This window comes from Scardinius erythrophthalmus (genome assembly GCF_964197995.2).
Source record: "Scardinius erythrophthalmus genome assembly, chromosome: 12".
NCBI classification, from domain to species: Eukaryota; Metazoa; Chordata; class Actinopteri; order Cypriniformes; family Leuciscidae; genus Scardinius; species Scardinius erythrophthalmus.
Window position 1 is genome coordinate 42,262,289 of NC_138232.1, and position 23,046 is coordinate 42,285,334.

The following is a 23,046-nucleotide window of genomic DNA, read 5'->3' on the forward strand; positions in this document are numbered from 1 at the left end:
TTTTGACCACATAATCATTCGGTGGATTGTGGTGCGCAGCGATAATGAAGAGTGACAGGACCGGCAGGCTGTAGATGATAGTTTTCTTATTCCCAGCAAAATAATAATAGGCTACAACATGTCTTTAAGAACGTCTTGATCGACTGGGATACAACAGCTCTCCTGGCCTCCCTCTCCTTCTTTTCATGGCGTTTCTGGTTCCCTGATTCATGTTTTCTTTTCCCCGACATTTTGTCAGTCAGTCAGTCTCCTGCTCTTCCATCAAGTTCATGGTTAACTTCAGGCACTGCCGCCTCAACTCTGATTGGTTCTGTTCACGAGCTGGGGTGGGACTTACAATTGTATTGGGTCCATCTGATGTTCGTCACTGACTGAATAATTAATAAATACTTTAGATCGGACTAAACCATTTATAGGGAGGTACGAGAATATTTGGAAAAAATATTTAACCAAATTGGATGTTTTTGTGGTTTTCATTTAAATCTCAGGCATACAACTAATTTAAATATTAGAATTGTTCATACAACAGGGGCCTATATAGTATAACTGCAGGATTTTATGGGGCCCCTGGGCAGCGGGGGCCCCTATAATTGTCACCACCTTTCACCCCACTAGCGACGGCCCTACCTGAGTTACCTGTATGACCGCTTAATGAGTAAAAGTGGAAGTATTTTATATACGGAAGTAAAGAAGAAAAAACAACTCGCATTGCAAGGTAAGTTGGTAGCTCATATTTTAAGCATTATTTTGATATTTTTTGATGTCATGTTTCCTGTGATTGCTTTTACTAAATTAAAATAAAGCTTTTAATTGTATTATGTGGCATAAGCTTTTGTTCAGCGTATGTTCACTTGAACCTGAAACGGGAAAATGCTGAATGTTTTTTTTTTTTTTTTTTTCAATACAGTTTTGAAAAATATTTTTTAAAGAAAATGTTGGAAATAGGGGAGCGCGGGGCACAACCTAACGCGGGGTTAGTTGTAACACGCTTGTTTTAAATACTTCCGCACATGCTTGGATGACGGAACTTTGTTTATTTACTAGTTGCCATATCAACACTATATAGAAAAAAAAAAATCCGCCAAAATTATTATTTTTTTGGAAGATATAGACATTTATTAAACCATAGCAAAAGTAAATTTCTTACTTAAGTTAATTTTTCATCTCTATTTTTTGTGTTTATTTAAAATAAGACAAATCTGATATTATTTTAATCTCTAAGATGTTATTTAACAGTTGAGATAGTTCTTTAATGCTTCGCTAACTAGCAGAAGACACCAGCCGGGTTTAAATCCCAGTTGTGTGGGGCATGTTGTCACACTGCGTTACAATGTGCCCCTATTAGAAATATGCTATTATATTCTATGCTTTTATTAATTTTATTGAGAAAACGTGAGAAAAAGGTGAATAAAGACTGAGAGTCAATGTTCAGAAATTACTAATTATTTATTTGTTTTGAACTATGTTGTATAGCTGTGTTTTCATGTGTTCGTAGTCAAAACTCAAAAATGAGTTTCTATTTAATTATTAAAAATTGCCATTATTTTATATGAAAAAGTTTTTTAATTGTATTTTATTTAGAAAATATTTTAGTTTTTTTTTTTTTAGTTTTTTTTATTAGATCAGATAACATTTTAAGCTGTCATATGTCATGTTACAATGTGCCCCACACATGTTACAATGTACCCCACCTATGGGGCATGTTGTCACATTTCACTTCCATTCTTTCGGGGTATATCAAGAAAAAAGTATATACTGTATTAATAAAACAAAAACACATAATTGTACTAGACATGTGGGAAATTAATGTGGAAAAAAATAAATACTCTTAACCATAAGTAGATTTACACAAACTGAGAAAGTCAAAAAGTGTTACTTAGTGCCCCGCTCTCCCCTATATTGAATGTGTGAGAGGGCTCAGATTAGCAACATAGCAATGCTAAGTGCTAAACCCTCATCCTTCACTCGCACTTTGTAACAAATATTTCCCTCGCGGGTCAAAACTATCCGAAGCCCTAAAATTATAAAATTCTTGTCCAGAAAGCTTATTTCATTTCATTGTGATAATATTTAATATCTATTTTGTAATACATTTTTGTAATTATTTTTTATTTATTTTATTTATCTTTAAATTACTAGATTTTATCAATAAATAGGCTAATAAATAAATATCAATTTAAGCACATTCCACACATTCTTTCAACTTAAATTCAAAATAACTAATTTCATGCATTACCCTTTAAATGCAGCTCAAAATATCTTACATTGGCTGTCTCTGGAGTTTCTGCCGACCTATTGTGGAAAATAAAATAAAATAAAATAATATAACATGATATTTCATGACTCTAGATGGCCTTATAGCTCTAAATGGAGCAAATCAATGAGCTGTTTTCCTGAGGGAAAGTACATTTCATTCATCAGTATGCAAACAGATATCTATTTAGAGATTATAAAGTCATTTTTGGTAAAGTTTAACGTGTCAGATATTGTAATAATTCAAGTTAGGTAGGCAGCAGGGGGGGGGGGACACACAAAAAACAACTAAAACCATTAAGAATATTTATTTGAAAATGCTGATTTTAATAAATTTAAAATCTCTTTTTTTTATCTAATAAATAGATTTTAATCTGATGATAAATTTGGTGGGAAAAAACATTGTATGACCCCCATTCATTTTAATGGAAATTCCAAGGTGTGTGTGTGTGTGTGTGTGTGTGTGTGTGTGTGTGTGTGTGTGTGTGTGTGTGTGTGTGTGTGTGTGTGTGTGTGTGTGTGTGTGTGTGTGTGTGTGTGTGTGTGTGTGTGTGTGTTTGTTTATATTACATTGTGGGAACCAAATGGCCCCACAAGGATAGTAAAACCTGAGATCACCTCCATTGTGGGGACCAGCCAGCGGTCCATGAGGGAAATGGGTTAATAAACATACTAAATGATATTTTTTTTTAAATGTAAAAATGCAGAAAGTTTCCTGTGATGGGTAGGTTTAGGGGTAGGGTTAGTGTAAGGGGACAGAATATACAGTTTGTACTGTATAAAAACCATTACGTCTATGGAGAGTCCCCACAAAGATATGTGCGCCTGTTTGTGTGTGTGTGTGTGTGTGTGTGTGTGTGTGTGTGTGTGTGTGTGTGTGTGTGTGAATGTGTTCTGCATTGGGGATGTTCAATAGTCTCATGTCTTCATTTGTGTGTGTGTTTGTTCTGGATTGTGCCAGATGTTGTTTTTATTTTCTTGACAAATAAAAAAAAAATCCTCACATTCCATTCATTTCAATGGGGGTCAAATTGACCCGTGAGGGAAGGAATTGTTACATTTTTTAATATCATAAACTCCTCGAATCCAGTCAAAAAAAAGTTGTGCATTCCAAGTTCAGGTTTGTCAAATGCGCTATGAACACTCAATTTCTTCAACGGTTTTAAAACAGCTGAACAATAAATAGTGAGTATTAATTGTAAAACCAACTGTCTGTTTTAAATCATTTTTACTGTAAAAATCATTCTCATGATTTATCTCAAACTTTTTTCTTTTCTCAAACCAACTTAATTCAATATGTTGTTTAGATGTCATAATATTTTGAGTACAATTATTTCTTTGTGTTATTTTTTGTTTTGTGTCAATGAAGTCAATATTTTAATGCTTAATTTTGAATTACTTTTTCTAGTTACAGTGACAGTCATTTGTACAGTGCAGAAGCTGCTGATCATGGGTATGGATTCTCTGCATCTCCCAGGAGTGAGTGAATCTTCTCTCTCTAAGTGTTTTTCCAACAAAGAAATATTTTTATAAAAAATTCCATTATGGAATAACAATTTGTCTTCTGATTTTATTCCATGCCTTATTCCAACTTTCTATGAACTGATTCAAACACAAGACTTTTAGCATGAAACAAAGTTTCGACGAACGTCGTGATTGTGAGTATTACTCCACTAAACCTATGGCTGCTTACCTAAAGGGATCACATAGAAATTCTCAAATTCACCCTCATGTTGTTCCAAACCTGTATGAATCACTTTCTTCTGCTGAACACAAAAGAGGATATTTTGAAGAATGTTGGTAACCAGACAGTGTCCAACAAATGGTGTCCATTAACTGTTTGGTTACCAACATTCTTCAAAATATCTTCTTTTGTGTTCAGCAGAAGAAAGTGATTCATACAGGTTTGGAACAACATGTGGGCGAGTAAATGACATCATTTTTGGGTGAACTGTCTCTTTAAGGTTTAAACACATATATTATTGTTCTTTTATTTGACAGTCAAAAAATACATAAGAGATTCTGAGGAGAACAAAAAAGAAACTGCAGAGGCTGCTGAACTCTTTTGGCATACCGAAATTCTACATGGATTTGGAGAAAAAAAAAAGGAAACTATGGAGTTTCCGGTGCCTGCTGTGGAATACTCTGTGGTGTTGTTGTAGGGATTTTCCTGCAGGTTTTTCACCATATACATTTACACTAGATTTGAAAAACAGAAAAAAGTGCAACAACAACAAAAAAAGCTACTGAGAATATAAAGAGATAAAATGCTTTTATTACACTTATTTACACTCCTGAATGAAACACTGCACACAAAAGGAGTGAATATATAGATTCCTTTCTATTATAAAAAACGGGATTTTTAATTATGTTCCTGCATTACTAAATACCAGCATTCGTCCTAAACCTTGCCTCTTTAGTGACATTTCTGTGGGTATCAACACATTTAGACAGCTTTATGTTTTAAAGAAGCTAAACTGCAGGTGTTTGCTAGATTTTGTGCTGTTGTTGGAGTTTCCTGAGCAATTGTGTGAAGAAGAGAATGTGGAGAACAGAACTGTCAAAACAGGAACATATACGTTATAAATATGCTACACTCATGAATTTCCTTATACATTATTTTTTTTAAATTGTCTGTGAATGATTTTACACATTACAGGTGATTTTCTCTTTTAACACATCAGCATGTTCATTCATCAGACACGTGTCATAAACAATGTCATTTCTGGATCTAATTGCTAGAATCTAAAGAGTTTGTGTATGGAACTAAATTCATTATATTCACTGCCATTATTACATTCTCTTCTGTTGATTCCCTTTTGTTTGTGCATTCATCCTTTATGCATTTAATATGTAAACTATTTACGAATGGTGATTTTATCTTTAAACGCATCAGCATGTTAAAATATGCTTCTCATATGTCATGGCTAAATGTCTGTACAAGCCCTATATAAATAAAATTTATTTGGAGTAAAAGGATTTTTGTTTAGTATTTTATGTGTTATGCATTTTATGAGTTTGCACACACACCTACTGTAACAGTTTACTGATGAAACGCTCCGGCTCTGGTGAAAGCGAGAGTTCATTCACATTCACTGTCATTATTACATTCTCTTCTGTCGATTCCCATTTGTTTGTGCATTCATCCTTTATGCATTTAATAAATGTAAACTATTTACGATACAATGTACTATGAATAGGTTAAAGTGCTTTGCAGTGAGGTTCAGTTTTGGGCCGCACAGCGCCTCATGTGGCCACCGGAAGTACAAGCACTGTGTCCCGGAAACACGCGAGGCAGAAACTGCTAGTGGCGCGAAGTCTCTGGACATTGGTGGGTGAGTTTATGATTTTACTGTAGCAGTTTACATAATTAACTGGGTTTTACTATATATGTGAGCAGTTGCAGCAGCTCCTGCCTTATGACAGACTAAACTGCATCTTAAACTCTTTTAAATGATGTTTCTAAATCTCATAAGTCATGACTGCACATATAAGAATACAGAAGGATGAAATAGTTTCAGGACAAAGACAACATGAAGTGCAACAGTAAATACGAGTAAAGATCATAGAAAGTGTGCAAAAGACAAATGTGTGCAATCACTAATTTTATGAGCTCATATTAATTTAGAAATAACACGGAATGTCATTTTAAAAACACTGTCAAAATTCACTGAGTCAGACTGCAGTATATGTAAATAAAATAAAGAAACGGTATTCATTTAGCAAAACACTCAATGATGACTAGTTACAAGGACTAAAAATAAAATACCCTATACATTCATATATATTCCTAGATCCTTGATGTTGGGGAAAAGTTCGTTTGGGAAAAGACCAAATCAGATTTGGTCTGTAACTGTATATTTATCTACTATAATGTTTGCTGTATATTTGTCCAATACACTGTTTATTCCATGTATTTATATTAGTTGTAGTCAGATGTGTGTGAACATCTGCACATTATTAACTGAGATGTGTTGAGTGTTGCAGGTGAAGATGAGCAAGCGCAGATCCGCCGCTCTCACTGAAGATCAGTGTGTGTCTCTGGTCAGTCCGTGTGTATTACAGTTCCTCATGAGTGTGTTTCTGCAGTGAGTGTGTGTTTACTCCTGTTTAATCCTGTGTTCAGGCTCAGAAGATCCTGAGAGAGAGACTGTGTCATCAGAAGCTGCCGGATCAACCCTCGGGTCTGGACTCACAGCACAAGTGTGTTCATTACACAATATCTGTGTGTGTGTGTGTGTGTGTGTGTGTGTGTGTGTGTGTGTGTGTGTGTGTGTGTGTGTGTGAGAGAGAGAGAATGTGTGTGTGTGTGTGTGTGTGTGTGTGTGTGTGTGTGTGTGAGAGAGAGAGTGGATTCTAACGCTGTGTGTGTGTGTGGATTCTAACGCTGTGTGTGTGTGTGTGTGTGGATTCTAACGCTGTGTGTGTGTGTGTGGATTCTAACGCTGTGTGTGTGTTCAGGCACTTGCTGGAGCTGTTGAGACGCACTGCTGTTCATGGAGAAAGTAACTCTGTCCTCATCGTTGGTCCTCGAGGATCCGGTAAAACTATGGTACGACACATCTGTGATTTAAAGGAACACGCCGACTTTTTGGGGCTTTATCTTCTTCCCCGTATCCCCCCCAGAGTTAGATAAGTCCACACACACCCTTCTCATCTCCGTGCGTGCCGTAACTCTGTCTGACACACCCACCGCTAGCCTAGCTTAGCACAAAGACTGGAGGTAAACGGCTCCAGCTAGCATTCTGCTCCCAATAAGAGACAAAATAACGCCAACATTTTCCTATTTACATGTTGTGAAGTGTATAGTCACAGCGTGTACGAATAACAAGGTCACATTAAAGCTGCAAGCAGCGATGAAAAGGGCCCTCGTGCCACCGCCACCCGGCGCCTTTAGGAAAACAGAGCGCGGTGGGCAGTATGTAAATATAGGAGGACTATGTTAAAGTGATTTGTATTTACCACACTTCCTGCTACCAGCAGGTGGCGCTATAACCGAAAATGAGCATGGTCATGTGTTCAGGACAGGACTCTTATCAAACGTGAAGTTTGGGGCAGATTGGACATTGTATCAAAGAGTATAGAAGTAACAAGAGGCGAAACTCAATAGAACGTTCCATTGCAACAAACTCACCCATGCGCAGAGCTGCAGCTCCGCCATCTTGGACTGAACGCAACACAGCTGTCATAGGATTGAACGATACCGGGTTCAAATTCAAAAGCGGTTAAATGAACTAAAAAGTAGTTTCTAGTTTTTAATATCTCTAGAGCAGACATCCCACGTCTCCCGGAAGATCCGGGAGTCTCCCGCATATTGATAGCGGCTCCCTGATGCCCGCAAATTAGCTAAAATCACCCGGAATCTAGAGCGAGCGAGCGAGAGCGCGCAAACCGTGTAACGTTAGAGCACACGGCAGAAAGGTAGCGAGATATCAACATATCAACCTAAAATGTGGAACACAACTTGTTCAGATTTTTTGCTTTCATTTTCTTGCAGTTCTAGAGTAAAATATATTTTGTAATATATATATTTTATATAAAATATAAATAATTATTTTTTAAAATTTGTACATTTTAATAAACTCAAACTTATATAACTTTTTTCTGTTTTACTTTCATAATTTATTTCACTTCAACAATAATCTGACAAATTAAAACAAGACCAACCATAGTATTAACGTTACAACCATACTAACGTTACAACCATTTAAGTTTGGATAGTGATTTTCATGTTTATGCGAAAAAAAGGTGACAGTTAAAGGGTTAATTTAGTGATAACAATGAATTAATAAAGCGGTCATTTGCCAGGTTAGGTGTTCATATATCTCTGAAAGTATGCGATTTAAAAAGCCCATTTCGAGTTTTTACAATTTCGACCAAATACATAACGTTAGCAAACTGTTACTGCGGTTATGGGATAGCTTACATTAACGTTAACGTTACAGCACCTGTTATCGTTGACGTTAGCTCACTTTAAAGTTAATAAAACCTTTTCTACTTTACCTCTCTGGATCTTTGGGGAATCTATGAAATGCTAGTTGATTGGTTGTACACTGGTAGTTGTTGCAGTTGATGGCAGAACACTGTTTTCTTTGTTTGCAATTATTTCCAGACATAATGTTAATGCTGTACAGTAGTTGTGAAGCCGTTGGTTCAGTCCAATGGACCGCGCTACCGAAGTGCCACCTAGTGGCTGTTGTCAAAACTGCAACGGAGTTTCGCCTCTTGTTACTTCTATACTCTTTGATTGTATGCCTGAGTTACTGCAGGCTGTCTGTGGTTGCCTAGCAACATCGGAACTGCAAGCAACATTAATATTGAACTTATCTGATGATGCATAAATCACCAAAAGGCTGAAATTGGGTGTTCACATCTACATTTGTCAGGCCGCCGAGGACACGCCATTTGACGAAAACTCAAGATCTTCGCAATTTTACGTTGCAAAGGCCTTAAGATTACACTCACCAAATTTGAAGAGGATCAGATCAAAACTGTAGGAGGAGTTCGTTAAATACAACATCAGGAAATGGCAAAAACTGCACAAAATCTGAGAGGAAGTTCAAAATAGCTGACTTCCTGTTGTGTTTAGGGCTATACTCCAAGAGACTTTTTTGTAGGTATTGGGTCATTACATGTATGTGCCAAATTTCATACCTGTACGTGAAACCTAGAGCCGTGTGTGTGTGTGTGTGTGTGTGTGTGTGCGTGTGTGTGTGTGTGTGCAGCTGCTGGGTTGTGTCCTCAGAGAGCTCATGAGTCTGAAGGAAGTGCAGAAGAACGTTCTTCTAGTGGAGCTCAACGGTGAGTTCATGCGTGTGTTTCTCTGCTGTTAATCTGAGACTCGAGACGCCGCATCATCACATCTTCACACACTCGCTTCTCTGAGCGCAGGTCTTCTGCAGACGGACGACAAGATCGCGCTGAAGGAGATCACCCGCCAGCTGCACCTGGAGAACGTCGTCGGAGACAAAGTGTTTGTGAGTGTGACACGAATAATTTACCCAGAAACCAATGCTCTGTCTTCATTCACTGAAACAGTGATGTCATAATGCAGATTCTCTTGTGTTTTATAGGGGAGTTTTGCAGAGAATCTGGCTTTCCTTCTGGAAGCTCTCAAGAGAGGTGAGGCTTCATCACTGTCAGCGCTGGGAATCGGAAACCATTTTAATGTGATTTTAAACCATTCAAGCTGAAGAAGACACAGAAGAACTCTTAATAGTGCACAAATACTCCATAGATACATTTATATTTAATGATGGCTTATTAACCCTTTAAGACAGCCCTGGTGTAAGCTACGAGTTTAATCAATGTTCTTTACTTCTGTTAAATTAGTTCAACTTAGCTTTAAAATAATCGTTTAACAGCAGAATTCACGGAGAAAAACTACATTACCCATGATGCAGTACAGACAATTCCACCAATCAGAGTCAAACATGAAAAATGTGCCAAAAGAGCTCGTTAGCTCCGCCCACTCCCATAAAGCTCCGCGAATGACGTAATCGAGTCGATCTCCTTATTCTCTGAAAATTGTGAAATATTTAAATATATACGCATATTTTGAAATAAACATAAATACAATTATACAAACAAATATATTGTTTTATTTATAGAATGAGTAGTTTTATATTCCTCCATCGGTTTAAATTTGATTATGCTGTTCGCAATGCTTCATGGGATTGGAATTCATGCAAAAATACACAGAATAAATGTTTGACTTAATTTTTTTTTACCTAATTAGAATCTAAAATGGGAATCGATAAGAATCGAAATTGAAAGGCAGAATCAGAAACGCTACAATTCAAATACCGACCCTAATCAATATACTGTTATTATATTTTTTCATAATTTGAATTGGTTTTTCAGTTTTCTTTTTCTTTTTAAAGTTTTATTAATTTAGTTATTTTTGTCATTTTTTTATTATTATTTTAATATTTTATTTATTTTATTTTAATATTTCTAATTTGAAATTGTTTTTGTTAAAGTTTTAGTAATTTTGTGATTTTTTTATTGTTATTTTAATATTTAATTTTATTTTAATATTTCTAATTTGAAATTATTTTTATTTTAGTTTTGTTTTCAGTAATTTTACTATTTTATTTAGCTGGCAAAGCAACATTTTTACTTTTCCATTTAGTTGAAGTTTTTCATCCAGTGTTAATGTGTGATTTCAGCAGTATTTACCTGCAGTGATTGAGTAGTTGTGTGTTATCTCCTGGTGTGTGTTGTGCTGGTGTGTGTTGTGCTGGTGTGTGTTGTGCTGGTGTGTGTTGTGCTGGTGTCAGGTGACCGGAGCAGCAGTCGTCCTGTGCTGTTCCTGCTGGACGAGTTTGATCTGTTCGCTCATCATAAGAACCAGACGCTGCTGTATAATCTACTGGACGTGTCCCAGTCTGCGCAGACGCCCGTCGCTGTGGTGGGACTGACCTGCAGACTGGTGCGCGCGCACACACACACACACACACGCTTAAAGGGACAGTTCACTTAAAAATTAAAATTCTGTCATCATTTACTCCTCCTCACACCGTGTCCACACTAGACGCGACTGCGAGATGCGTCAAAATCAATCAAAACCCACAGCCAATCAGAACAGCGTGTGGGCGGAGTCTCGCGGCGAGTGCACGGCACCAGAGAGTTATCTTGGCGGCATTCGCAAGAAAATGGATAAGTACATAATCAGATTCACAAATATTACACCATTTAAACATTATTAAAAATACATAGGCTGAGTTACTAAAACAATCTTTGTCAAATAATACACTTGTTTGTTCACATTTGAAGGTTCTTGTTTCCATTTGTTTAATTTAAAGATCTGAGGTGAATTATCCACTGTTGCTTTTACAGCTACAAAGCTGGAGCACTAAATGATATTCAAAGTCACATTACATGCTTTAAACATTAAAGGTGCATTGCGCAACATTTCATGTTAAAAATACCGTTTTTCTAACCCATACATGCTTAAACAATTGCCTGATGGGCTGAATGAGCCCTTCTCTGATCGCTGCGATTGCCTCTATAATCCTGTACAGTAAAATAAATAAGAGGGATTCGGGTCGGAATTTGAGACTGGGCGTGACGTCATGCGCGTTCAGTTGCAGTTTCGCTTGTCGCCAGAGGGGGCATAGTTCTGCAAAAACTCAGAGACTTGCGCAATGCACCTTTAAATAAAGCACATAAACAGTGCCTGAGATTATCATCGCCACACTTTGTGTTTGTTGTTCCAGCGCGACGTCGCAGAAAAATAGAAACCGTTTCTAAAATAGAATCGTCGTGTGTCGCCGTCGCGGCTCGTTATGACAAACACTCTGATTAACATGGAAAATAAAAGTTTAGTTAGCACACGGTGTACAGTTGCTTCAAACCTGTATGAGTTTCTGTCTTCTGCTGAACACAATGGACCAAACAGTTTTTGGACCCCATTGACTTGCACAGTATTTTTTTTCCTACAATGGAAGTCAATGGGGTCCAGAAACTGTCTGGCTACTGACATTCTTCAAAACATCTTCCTTTGTGTTCAGCAGAAGACAGAAACTCACAGGTTTCAAACAACATGAGGGCGAGTAAATGATGACAGAATTTCTTTTTTAAGTGAACTATTCCTTTAAAATAACTTATTCTGTCATCTATTGTTTCTGGAACTTAATCTGTCATCATTATTGTTGTTTAATATTCTAATGTAATGTAATATTCCCACTGTTACCCAGGGCTCTCCTTTAAACAATGGTGTACACTGCAAAAAACATGTTCTTTCTCAGTATCTTTGTCTAGTTTTTCATTACAAATAACATTCTTAAATCAAGATACATTTACTTGAGATGTAAAATTACTAAAGACATTAAATCTGTATCAGAAAAGTGAGATAATGCTTAAATTTAGGAAAACATCAGTGGTTTAGAAAAATAATCTTGTTTTTGAATTAAGTCTCTTCCTTTTAAATTAGGTTTATTTTTATGAGCCCATTTTTTCTTGTTTTAAGCATAAACTCACTTCATTTTTTACATATTTCTAAAGAACCATTGAAATTATTTGTATGCTATTTTGATTAGTTATTGATTGTAGTGCTGATTATTCCGAAACATCAGGTGATTTACTGAAACTAGAGATGCACAATTCATCACATCTGTCATCGCGATTACAATTACGGATCCCACAATTATGTAATCGTTTAAAGACGCAATTACAAAAAAAGGTTGACTTACATTATTCTGTGTGCTTAAGATGTTTTTTTTCCCCTACAGCTTATCTTAAGGGTTTATCTTCCATTGTTTTAATGTTAGTTTTAGTATAACATTACAATACCATGCATATATTTACTTTGATTTGGTTTCTTTAAAAATATATATATTTGACATTTGAGGCTTAATGCTGTAGAAAAGCAAAGAAAAGTTTTTCTGGATGAGTGTTTTCATCTTGTGTGTTGATATAACACTATGGCATGCAGTCGCTTCAAGCTATTCAAAACATCATTAAATGTAAATTGTGATAATTGTAATTAATAATCGCAATTACATTTAAAGCTGCAGTCCGTAACTTTTTTGGGTTCAAAATCTGTCCACATAAAGAAGAGTCTCGGCTAGTCGGCTTTGAGTGTGAGGATGCTGGAGATTTATAGCCTTTTCTCACAGCATTTGATATAATTACACTTATCAATTTGATGGCGGATCCAGAGAGGTTCAAACGACAATCACCAACTGGAGATTCACCGTTGTAAAACGCGAAAGACTTCGGACTCCGGAGAAAAAAAAAAGACTGCAACCGGCCCATGCAAAAACAAGGGCATTAAATGTAGTCACGCACTGCTGATGTTGTTAACATTAACAATTTGAGAACAAAGTATAATTTGCACGGTTTGACGTGATATGGTAAGCGATCGTTAGATTTAATCAGCGTGATTTACAGCAATGCCTTTTCCCCTTAGTTGGTCAGAACAAAGTGGATGTTACTTGGTCAGACGACATTTTACAGTGAAAATTCTTATGTTGGTCACACTTCCCAAAAGTAGAATCTGTGATTGCGAATGCCAGGATCCACACCGGCGGCGACTGACAGCCGCACATTCTCCTCAGAACACTGGATTCATCCGTGCTGTGCCGAGCCGAGACACAACCCGCGTAAGGCTGATCATTCCGTGAATAACTGCAATTGCAGATTTCAAACAGAGGTGGCGACAAAGAGGAAAAACTACGGATTGCAGCTTTAAGGGAATAATCGACAGTTCTGATTTTTGTCATAACCGTGCATCCCCAGCTGAAGCCCAGCTGATCCTCCTGCTGTCTGTGTGTGTGTGTGTGTGTGTGTGTGTGTGTGTGTGTGTGTTGCAGGACGTGCTGGAGCTGCTGGAGAAGCGAGTGAAGTCTCGGTTCTCTCACAGACAGGTTCATCTCTTCAGCTCGCTCTCCTTCGCTCAGTATGTGGATGTGGTTCTCCATCAGCTCCGCCTGCCTCAGGACTTCCCGGACCTCAGGTTCTCCGCCGAGTGGAACCGCAGCGTCACGGTACACACTCTTCTTCTGATGTGTGTTTGCTGCTGTAGAGAGGAAGAGTGATCGTGAGGCCGTATGAAAGCTGAGGCTCTTCATAACAGGAGCTCACTGTTATTGGATCAGGCGCTACTGTAATGTTTAGTGAAGTTTGTTCACACATCAGCTGAAAACGGCACAGGATAAAAGATCTTGGGATTTAAGAATGGATGTTTAACCCCGTCCGTACACACACTCCGTACACACACACTGTCAGTTTTCTCACTTGTCTCTGTTCTCCTGCAGAGAGTGTGTGAAGATAAGTGTGTTCTGGAGGTTTTGAAGAGGAGCTTTAACTCCAGTAAAGACTTACGCTCTCTGCATTCACTGCTGGTGAGTGTCTCTCGCTCAGACCACAGCTGGAGGTGTGTGTGTGTGTGTGTGTGTGTGTTTGTCTCTGTGTCGTGTGTGTGTGTGTGGGTGTGTGTGAACTGTTGGCCCGTGCTCGTGTGTGATGGTGTGTTTGTGTGTTGTAGTTTTTGATTGTGTGTGTTGTGATCATGTGTTTGTGTGTTGTAGTTTCTGGCGGTCAGTCGAGTGTGTGTGTGTGTGTGTGTGTGTGTGTGTGTGTGTGTGTGTGTGTGAACTGTCGGCCTGTGCTCGTGTGTGATGGTGTGTTTGTGTGTTGTAGTTTCTGGCGGTCAGTCGAGTGTGTGTGTGTGTGTGTGTGTGTGTGTGTGTGTGTGTGTGTGTGTGAACTGTCGGCCTGTGCTCGTGTGTGATGGTGTGTTTGTGTGTTGTAGTTTCTGGCGGTCAGTCGAGTGTGTGTGTGTGTGTGTGTTTTGAACTGTTGGCCCGTGCTCGTGTGTGATGGTGTGTTTGTGTGTTGTAGTTTCTGGCCGTCAGTCGAGTGTGTGTGTGTGTGTGTGTGTGTGTGTGTGTGTGTGTGTGTGTGTGTGTGTGTGTGTGTGTGAACTGTCGGCCTGTGCTCGTGTGTGATGGTGTGTTTGTGTGTTGTAGTTTCTGGCCGTCAGTCGAGTGTGTGTGTGTGTGTGTGTGTGTGTGTGTGTGTGTGTGTGTGTGTGTGAACTGTCGGCCTGTGCTCGTGTGTGATGGTGTGTTTGTGTGTTGTAGTTTCTGGCCGTCAGTCGAGTGTGTGTGTGTGTGTGTGTGTGTGTGTTTTGAACTGTTGGCCCGTGCTCGTGTGTGATGGTGTGTTTGTGTGTTGTAGTTTCTGGCCGTCAGTCGAGTGTGTGTGTGTGTGTGTGTGTGTGTGTTTTGAACTGTTGGCCCGTGCTCGTGTGTGATGGTGTGTTTGTGTGTTGTAGTTTCTGGCTGTGAGTCGAGTGTGTGTGTGTGTGTGTGTGTGTGTGTGTGTGTGTGTGTGAACTGTCGGCCTGTGCTCGTGTGTGATGGTGTGTTTGTGTGTTGTAGTTTCTGGCCGTCAGTCGAGTGTGTGTGTGTGTGTGTGTGTGTGTGTGTGTGTGTGTGTGTGTGTGTGTTTTGAACTGTTGGCCCGTGCTCGTGTGTGATGGTGTGTTTGTGTGTTGTAGTTTCTGGCTGTGAGTCGAGTGTGTGTGTGTGTGTGTGTGTGTTTTGAACTGTTGGCCCGTGCTCGTGTGTGATGGTGTGTTTGTGTGTTGTAGTTTCTGGCTGTGAGTCGAGTGTGTGTGTGTGTTTTGAACTGTTGGCCCATGCTCGTGTGTGATGGTGTGTTTGTGTGTTGTAGTTTCTGGCTGTGAGTCGAGTGTGTGTGTGTGTTTTGAACTGTTGGCCCGTGCTCGTGTGTGATGGTGTGTTTGTGTGTTGTAGTTTCTGGCCGTCAGTCGAGTGTGTGTGTGTGTGTGTGTGTGTGTGTGTGTGTTTTGAACTGTTGGCCCGTGCTCGTGTGTGATGGTGTGTTTGTGTGTTGTAGTTTCTGGCTGTGAGTCGAGTGTGTGTGTGTGTGTGTGTGTTTTGAACTGTTGGCCTGTGCTCGTGTGTGATGGTGTGTTTGTGTGTTGTAGTTTCTGGCTGTGAGTCGAGTGTGTGTGTGTGTGTGTGTGTTTTGAACTGTTGGCCCGTGCTCGTGTGTGATGGTGTGTTTGTGTGTTGTAGTTTCTGGCCGTCAGTCGAGTGTGTGTGTGTGTGTGTGTGTGTGTGTGTGTTTTGAACTGTTGGCCCGTGCTCGTGTGTGATGGTGTGTTTGTGTGTTGTAGTTTCTGGCTGTGAGTCGAGTGTGTGTGTGTGTGTGTGTTTGTGTTTTGAACTGTTGGCCCATGCTCGTGTGTGATGGTGTGTTTGTGTGTTGTAGTTTCTGGCTGTGAGTCGAGTGTGTGTGTGTGTGTGTGTGTGTGTGTGTGTGTGTGTGTGTGTGTGTGTGTGTGAACTGTCGGCCTGTGCTCGTGTGTGATGGTGTGTTTGTGTGTTGTAGTTTCTGGCTGTGAGTCGAGTGTGTGTGTGTGTGTGTGTGTGTGTGTGTGTGTGTGTGTGTGTGTGTGTGTGTGTGTGTGTGTGTGTGTGTGTGTGTGTGTGTGTGTGTGTTTTGAACTGTTGGCCCATGCTCGTGTGTGATGGTGTGTTTGTGTGTTGTAGTTTCTGGCTGTGAGTCGAGTGTGTGTGTGTGTGTGTGTTTTGAACTGTTGGCCTGTGCTCGTGTGTGATGGTGTGTTTGTGTGTTGTAGTTTCTGGCTGTGAGTCGAGTGTGTGTGTCCCGCCCGTCTCTCTGCGAGGCTGATCTGCTGGAGGCCGGTCGCTGGATCTCCGCCGACTCGAAAGCAAACGTCCTCCACGGTGAGACACTGACTCGTGAACACACTCGTGTGTGTGTGTGTGTGTGTGTGTGTGTGTGTGTGTGTGTGTGTGTGTGGGTGTGTGTGAGAGCGCAGGAACACTCGTCTCTAACTCTCGATCGCTCTTCCTCAGGTCTGTCTATCCTGGAGCTGTGTTTGATCATCGCTATGAAACATCTGAACGACACGTACGATGGAGAACCCTTCAACTTCCAGATGGTCCACAACGGTACGCCGTCCTCCTGCTCATCTAAAGAGGAGATTGTGTGTGTGTGAATGTTCATGTTCAGCTCAGGTTCTGTCGTTCCCTCAGAGTTCAAGAAGTTCATCCAGAGGAAGTCTCACTCCATCCACAAGTTCGAGAAGCCTGTGGTGATGAAGGTCAGTGAGTGCTTCATCCTCAGACATTAATAACTCATGAGTTCACACTAGTGGTGTAGCGCTGTGGAAATCTACAGTACGGGGGTTTGTTGGTTTGATGCACGTGTGCAGAACGAGTACAGTGGTGTTTTAACCACTGCACACACACAACGGTAAATATGTTAGATTACGGTTTGAATGATTGCGCTGCTCTGTCTATCTGATGCTCATCTGAGATCAGGCGTTTATTCCATTCAGGAGACTCTGACTGTACTGTGTTTGCAGTATCCACACTTTAATGCGTTTACCTGTGTGTGTGTGTGTGTCTCTGTGTGTGTGCGTGCGTGTGTGTGTGCCTGTGTTTGTCTCGCTGTGTGTGTCTCTTTCTCTGTGTCTCTGTCTCTGTGTGTGTGCGTGCCTGTGTTTGTGTCTCTTTCTCTGTGTGTGTGTGTGTGTGTGTTTGTTTTTGTGTGTGTGTGTGTGCGCGCGTGTGCCTGTGTTTGTGTCTCTTTCTGTGTGTGCGCGTGTGTGTGTGCCTGTGTTTGTCTCTCTGCGTGTCTTTCTCTCTCTCTGTGTGTGTGTGTGTGTGTGTGTGTATGTATGTGTGCGTGCGTGTGCCTGTGTTTGTCTCTCTCTGTGTGTGTGTGTGTGTGTGTTTGTGTGTGTGCGTGTCTGTGTTTGTCTCTCTTTCTCTGTGTGTGTGTGTGTGTGTGTGTGTGTGCGTGCACATGTGCCTGTGTTTGTGTCTCTGTGTTTTTGTGTGCATGTGTGTTTTTGTCTGTGTGTGTGCCTGTGTGTGTCTCTCTCTGTGTGTGTGTGTCTCTCTCTGTGTGTGTGTCTCTCTCTCTGTGTGTGTGTGTGTGCGTGCCTGTATTTGTGTCTCTCTCTGTGTGTGTGTGTGCAGGCGTTTGAGCACCTCCTGCAGCTGGAGCTGGTTCGCCCTGTAGACTCGGGTGTGTGTAAAGTCCAGCGCGAGTATCAGCTGATGAAGCTGATGCTGGAACACACTCAGGTGATGGAGGCGCTGCAGAAATACCCACAATGCCCCACAGACGTCAAGCAGTGGGCGCTCTCGGCCTTCGGATGACACCGCCCTCTCCAACTGCTCAAATATGCACTTTGTAAATGTATTTGTATAGTTTGTATTTGCAATAAAAAATAAGTTAATATAACTGCTCATTTGTAAAATGTCTTTGTCCGTTGTCTACGATGTGTAGATGATGTCTTTGTGCTGATGTTTTGAGAGCATTATTAAAGACCAGATATCTGATCGAACGTTATTGGAACGGAACCTTGCCAGAACATTTGTTCTAAGAACGTTCCCTTTTTCTACGGCGAACTCTCTTCAGGAAACGGTCGAACTTCACATTTGACCCCTGACCTTCACTGCTCTCTCTTTACAGGGTCAAACTGTGAAGACTTCACTGAACCTTTCCCTCATCCTCCCCTCGCACTTTGTAACACATCATTCCCTCGCGGGCCCTAAAATTATACTTAATTATTTTTTTGTCCAGAAAGCATATTTTATTTCATTTTGATAATGTTTTAATGCAATTTTGCGAGATTTTTTGTTGTTGTTTTATTTACCTTTAAATTACTAGATTTAATCAATAAATATTTAAGCACATTCCTCACATTCTTTCAATTTAAATTAAAAATTACTCGCAATTTCATCTGTGCATAACCCTTTTAATCCAGCTCAAAGTATCTTACGAGTGTTTGTCGACCTCTTGTGGAAAGATAATAATATAACATGATATTTCATGACTCTTAAAGCTCTATGTGGGGCAAATGAGCTGTTCTGCTGGGTCCGAAAGTCAGTTTCTCTTCGGTATGGATTCAGATGCACATGTAGACATTATAAAAAAAATTTTTTGCTAAATGTTTAGCATTTTTAGTTTGAATTTTGAGCATTTTTCAATGTGAACTGAAGCATTCCATTCATTGCTAAGGGGGTCAAATTGACCCGCGAATGACGGATTTGTCACTTTTTTAAAATTTCAACCACAAAACTCAAATCCATTAAAAAAAATGTGTGTGTGTATTCGTGGTTCAAGTGTGACTAAAGTCCGGGTGTCTTGGACCCCTCTGATGAACACTCGATTTTTGTTAGTGATCAAAATGACCCGAGGGAAGGAAGAGGTTTAAATGTGAAAAACACAACAAAACCAAAACGAGTACGTAATAATGAATGTAATTTAATGCATTGTTGATTGATCGTGATTAATTGCAGGGGTCCATGATCCTGCGCATGGAGCTGAACCTGAAGCCCATGTCCCTGAAGCTCCTGTACTCTCCGGGTCTCAGGTACATCATTCTGCCGCGGTACTGAGGCTGCTCGTACATCAGCCAGTGGCCGTCCATCACGTGACAGGACCGCATCTCAGCCAGGCGATAGCGGTCCGTCATGGACTCGCAGTCGTCCGTGACCTCGTGCATCATCCCGCCGAAGTTCTCCCTCTCGTAGATCCTCATCCTGAAGGGTCCTCGGTGCTGCTCAAACACACACACACAGGCACTGAAACACAACAGGTCTGGAGGTGTTGATGTAACACAATGATGCATCTTTGACCGAATTTTTTTAGATATTTTTATTTTTTACTTTATCGGAATGGTACGAAACTTGGTAAAGGTTTTGGCACTTGCTATGTGAACACAAAAAGATATATCATGAACATGATTCATAAAGGTTAAATGGTCCTGAAAAAATAGTCTCACTTGATCTTCTCGCGTCAGAAATGCGTGCATTGGAAATTGCGTTTCCTCTAGTGGAAGCGCTCGGTACTGCAGCCGAACACACTCTCACTGAAAGCTCATTTATGGAGATATCAACTTCAAATTTTGAACACAACTTGTTTAGATTTATGGTTTTGATTTTCTCACAGTTTTAGAGTAAAACATGTTTTTGAAAATATATATTTCATATAAAAAAATGCCTAAAAAGAATAAACGTAATAAACATTTTTCACTTCACTTTTTAAAACTTTTTTAACTTCATTAATAATCTGTCAAGTGCCGTTATTAAAAAGAGATCAAACTTCAGTCTGTTGCTCTAAAACATTCAAGATTTACCACAGTTCAAGTTGGGAATTTAATTTTCAGGTCTATGCTCAAAAAGTGAATAAATGGATTATAAATACAGCATAAATATAATTTAGTATCATAAAATCCCCTAAAAATACAAAATATTAAATAAAAAAACTATCGAACTTATAGTAGCCTAAATTAATTTAATTGAAATATATATATTTATTTTTTCGGACATATTTGACCGACACACGAAGAAGGTTAGGGTTTTGATTCGTTCAAAAATGACATATTTTATTTCAATTAAATTAATGTACTATATTTTAGTTTGATAATGTTTTTTTTTATATATATATTTCGTATTTTACCCCTAGCCGAGAGCGCTGTACCTGAGGGATCATCCTGCAGGATCTGATGGAGTCGCTCAGGCCCAGTCTCTTGCAGTCGGAGTACTCGCCTCGACGAGCGAAGAACTGGTTCCCCATGAAGTTGGAGCGATCGTAGACCATGAAGCAGCCGCTCTCCACCCGGCAGGAGCTGCAGCGGCTCAGGAACGAGTTGAGCTCCGGGCAGTCGCTGCCCGTCTCGTACGAGCGGCCCTGGAAGTTTCTGTCCTCGTAGAAGATTATCTAGACCAAACACAAACATCATCGTTTATTAGGAGACCCAGCTAATGTTCTCTCAAAGGGACGAGCAAACGTTTCCCAACAACTTTTGCTATCTGGTTTTAACTCTTTCCCTGCCATCTGTGTTTTCACTGTTAAACGGTAGGTGGCGCTGTTACGCATCTCCTAAAAGAGCACAGAGACTCCAGATCAAAACAGATTAAGCAGAAACAAGCGATAGAAGCATATGTAAAATAAACAGATTTTTCAGAACGTTTAGAGAATATTCAAAAGTAATGAAGAAAGACCAACTGGAATGTTTCTTTTAACAGTTTCATAACCACGACTGCAAGCGTTTTGAATGTTCAGAGAACACTGAGAAAAAACAGTTTCATAATCTAATGGGAACGTTAGCAAAACATTCTCTCAAAGTTATAAACGTTCTTTCAGTAACGTTAATAGAGCGTTCGTTCAAAGTTATATGGTCTTTAATAATGTTCTCCCACAAACATTATTTATATAAAAAATATGATGTATTGCAAAATGATACAATGTAATGTTCCACTAACATTCCCATAACCACAACAAAACGGATTTAAAAAAAATAATAATTGAAAGTGAATGTTTTGATCAGTGTATGTGAACAGGAGATGTCTGCTTACCTTGTTCATGGCTGCTTCTGTGCAGGACTGATCCGCCGCTCCAGCTTTTATACTTGATCAGCTCTGCTATAGCTTTTTGTTATTCAAATAGTCAAAGCTGATGAACAAGCAAGAGAACTTTTCTGTTAATTTCTGCATCTATCACGGGCTTCCAGCTACAAAAACTATTGTGCATCGAATGCAGTTTGTGCCTGAATGTTTTAGAAGATTAATGATCTATTTAGTCCATCATCAACACAATAAGAAACACAAACAATCATTCAAAATCAATGTATAAAAAAAAGATGTATAAATCCTGCACAATACTCAAATTAATGTTTGCATCAGCACCGTTTCGGTCAGCCCGAGGAGTGTGTGGGATTTATATATTTCATAATCATTATTATAGATTAACACGTTGAAAAAGTGAGGCATTCAAATGATTGAGCACTGACTCCCTCATCCCATCATTAAACCCACTAATTATTGAGGATTTTAACAAAATGCAAAAAAATATATGTATGTTTGAAAAAAAAAAATGAGTTTAAGCATTTCTGTTCTCCTGTTAGTTTTCCTGGATTGCAACAGTGTTATATGAACTGCAAGAAGGTTTAAAAGACTGTTATTCAATACTATATTAATATTCAATAATCTCTATCAGATGAGAACAAAACATGAGCTGATTTAATCTGAATTGTGTCTTCAATTCTGCTTATGCTGAATCACATTTGTTTCGTGACGGATGAACTTTGCAGTGTTGACCTTCACTGAAGTAAACTGAATCAACTTTGAACTGAATTATGACACTAATAACTTGACATGGCACGTTAGAGTGAGAAAAAATATGAAAAAACATTGTTTATTAGCTAATCTAAGCGAAGTTTTGAGGGTTAGACTTAAAGTTAATACATGAATTATTTATATTGCCTCAGTTATGAACTTGATTTTTGTAAATATAAGTTAGTTGTTTACATCTTTATTTTTAAAACTTATATATAGCATTTTGACCACTTCTGTAGAGCAACCCATATGCTATAAATAAATAAAAATATAATTTACCATCAGAAATGTGATATATAGCGACTCCTTTCTATGACCATATTGAGATCAGTCTTATTCGAATGGTAAATTAATGTGTTTGTGTGTCTGAGGACAAAAGAGATGTGATCTGTGCTGATGATGATGATGATTCAGGGAGATTCTCCCATGAGCTGATGTGTGTGTGTGTGTGTGTGTGTGTGTGTGGGACAGGAGCGCTGAGAACGCTCAAATAGTTTGATCCATCTGAGTGCACACACACAAACAGCTGATCCCACATCATCCCAGCGCTGGACACCGTCACTCCGATCGGCTTCTGTTTGCTGCAGGAAACATTTATTCACATTTATTACTTTGACAGGCATGAGTGAATAATACAAAATTAGTCGTAACTAATACAACATATATACAAAGTTTTTGTGCTAAACTATGGATGCATCTCTTTCAGGTCAATAAGGGCCTTTAACGGCATGCAGGAAATGGCATGAAATTCCAGGACAATTGGGGACTTTTCGAAGCACTTTTTAAGTACCTTTTCATAAATATGGCTGTTTTCAAGGGTTTTCCAGGACTTAAATTTTAAGTTAAATTCAAGCACTTCAAGTTCAAGCACTTTAAAGGAACAATCTGTAATTTTCTCGCCGCTAGGGGTCGCTAACCTTACAACAGCAAAGGCGTAGATTGATGACGCAGTAAATGAGCGTGGAATCATGGAACTTGTCGTCATGCCGATGGATCTAACGTTAATGATGTTTATACAGTTTATGAGTGAATACATTGATTTTTTAACATGACTTTGGAATGAAGCAGAGCGCGAGTGCTAATGAGAGACAGATATCAGCGCCACACGCAAGTTCATTCTACCGAACTAACTTACCCGCTAGTGCTGAATACT

At 39.3% G+C, this 23,046-nt stretch overlaps 2 protein-coding genes across 6 annotated transcripts in view; one reads left to right on the forward strand and one right to left on the reverse strand.

Moving 5' to 3' along the window:
* The window catches only part of orc4 (origin recognition complex, subunit 4), a 112,681-nt gene extending 94,557 nt beyond the window's left edge, over nt 1–18,124 (forward strand). Inside the window, exons 1-14 of one of the 5 annotated variants that reach the window (XM_081381142.1) lie at nt 5,510–5,588; nt 6,241–6,297; nt 6,380–6,456; nt 6,715–6,805; nt 8,979–9,054; nt 9,145–9,230; nt 9,327–9,375; nt 10,536–10,687; nt 13,572–13,745; nt 14,016–14,102; nt 16,373–16,481; nt 16,614–16,709; nt 16,794–16,861; nt 17,745–18,124. In XM_081381142.1, coding sequence (XP_081237268.1) covers nt 6,247–6,297; nt 6,380–6,456; nt 6,715–6,805; nt 8,979–9,054; nt 9,145–9,230; nt 9,327–9,375; nt 10,536–10,687; nt 13,572–13,745; nt 14,016–14,102; nt 16,373–16,481; nt 16,614–16,709; nt 16,794–16,861; nt 17,745–17,927 — 1,299 coding nt within the window. In that variant the 5' untranslated portion in view covers nt 5,510–5,588; nt 6,241–6,246 and the 3' untranslated portion in view covers nt 17,928–18,124. Of the gene's footprint in view, nt 1–5,509; nt 5,843–6,053; nt 6,099–6,240; nt 6,298–6,379; nt 6,457–6,714; nt 6,806–8,978; nt 9,055–9,144; nt 9,231–9,326; nt 9,376–10,535; nt 10,688–13,571; nt 13,746–14,015; nt 14,103–16,372; nt 16,482–16,613; nt 16,710–16,793; nt 16,862–17,744 lie in introns of those variants that run through there. The other 4 variants (XM_081381144.1, XM_081381145.1, XM_081381143.1 and 1 more) reach the window with 4 other exon arrangements.
* Nucleotides 18,125–19,063: 939 nt separating this feature from the next.
* Nucleotides 19,064–21,143, reverse strand: crygm4 (crystallin, gamma M4; the record flags this gene model as incomplete). Its single annotated transcript, XM_081380543.1, has 3 exons — nt 19,064–19,333; nt 20,257–20,496; nt 21,135–21,143. The coding sequence occupies 3 exons, from the start codon at nt 21,141–21,143 to the stop codon at nt 19,064–19,066; spliced, it is 519 nt and encodes a 172-aa protein (XP_081236669.1).
* Between the last annotated feature and the right edge of the window lie 1,903 nt (nt 21,144–23,046).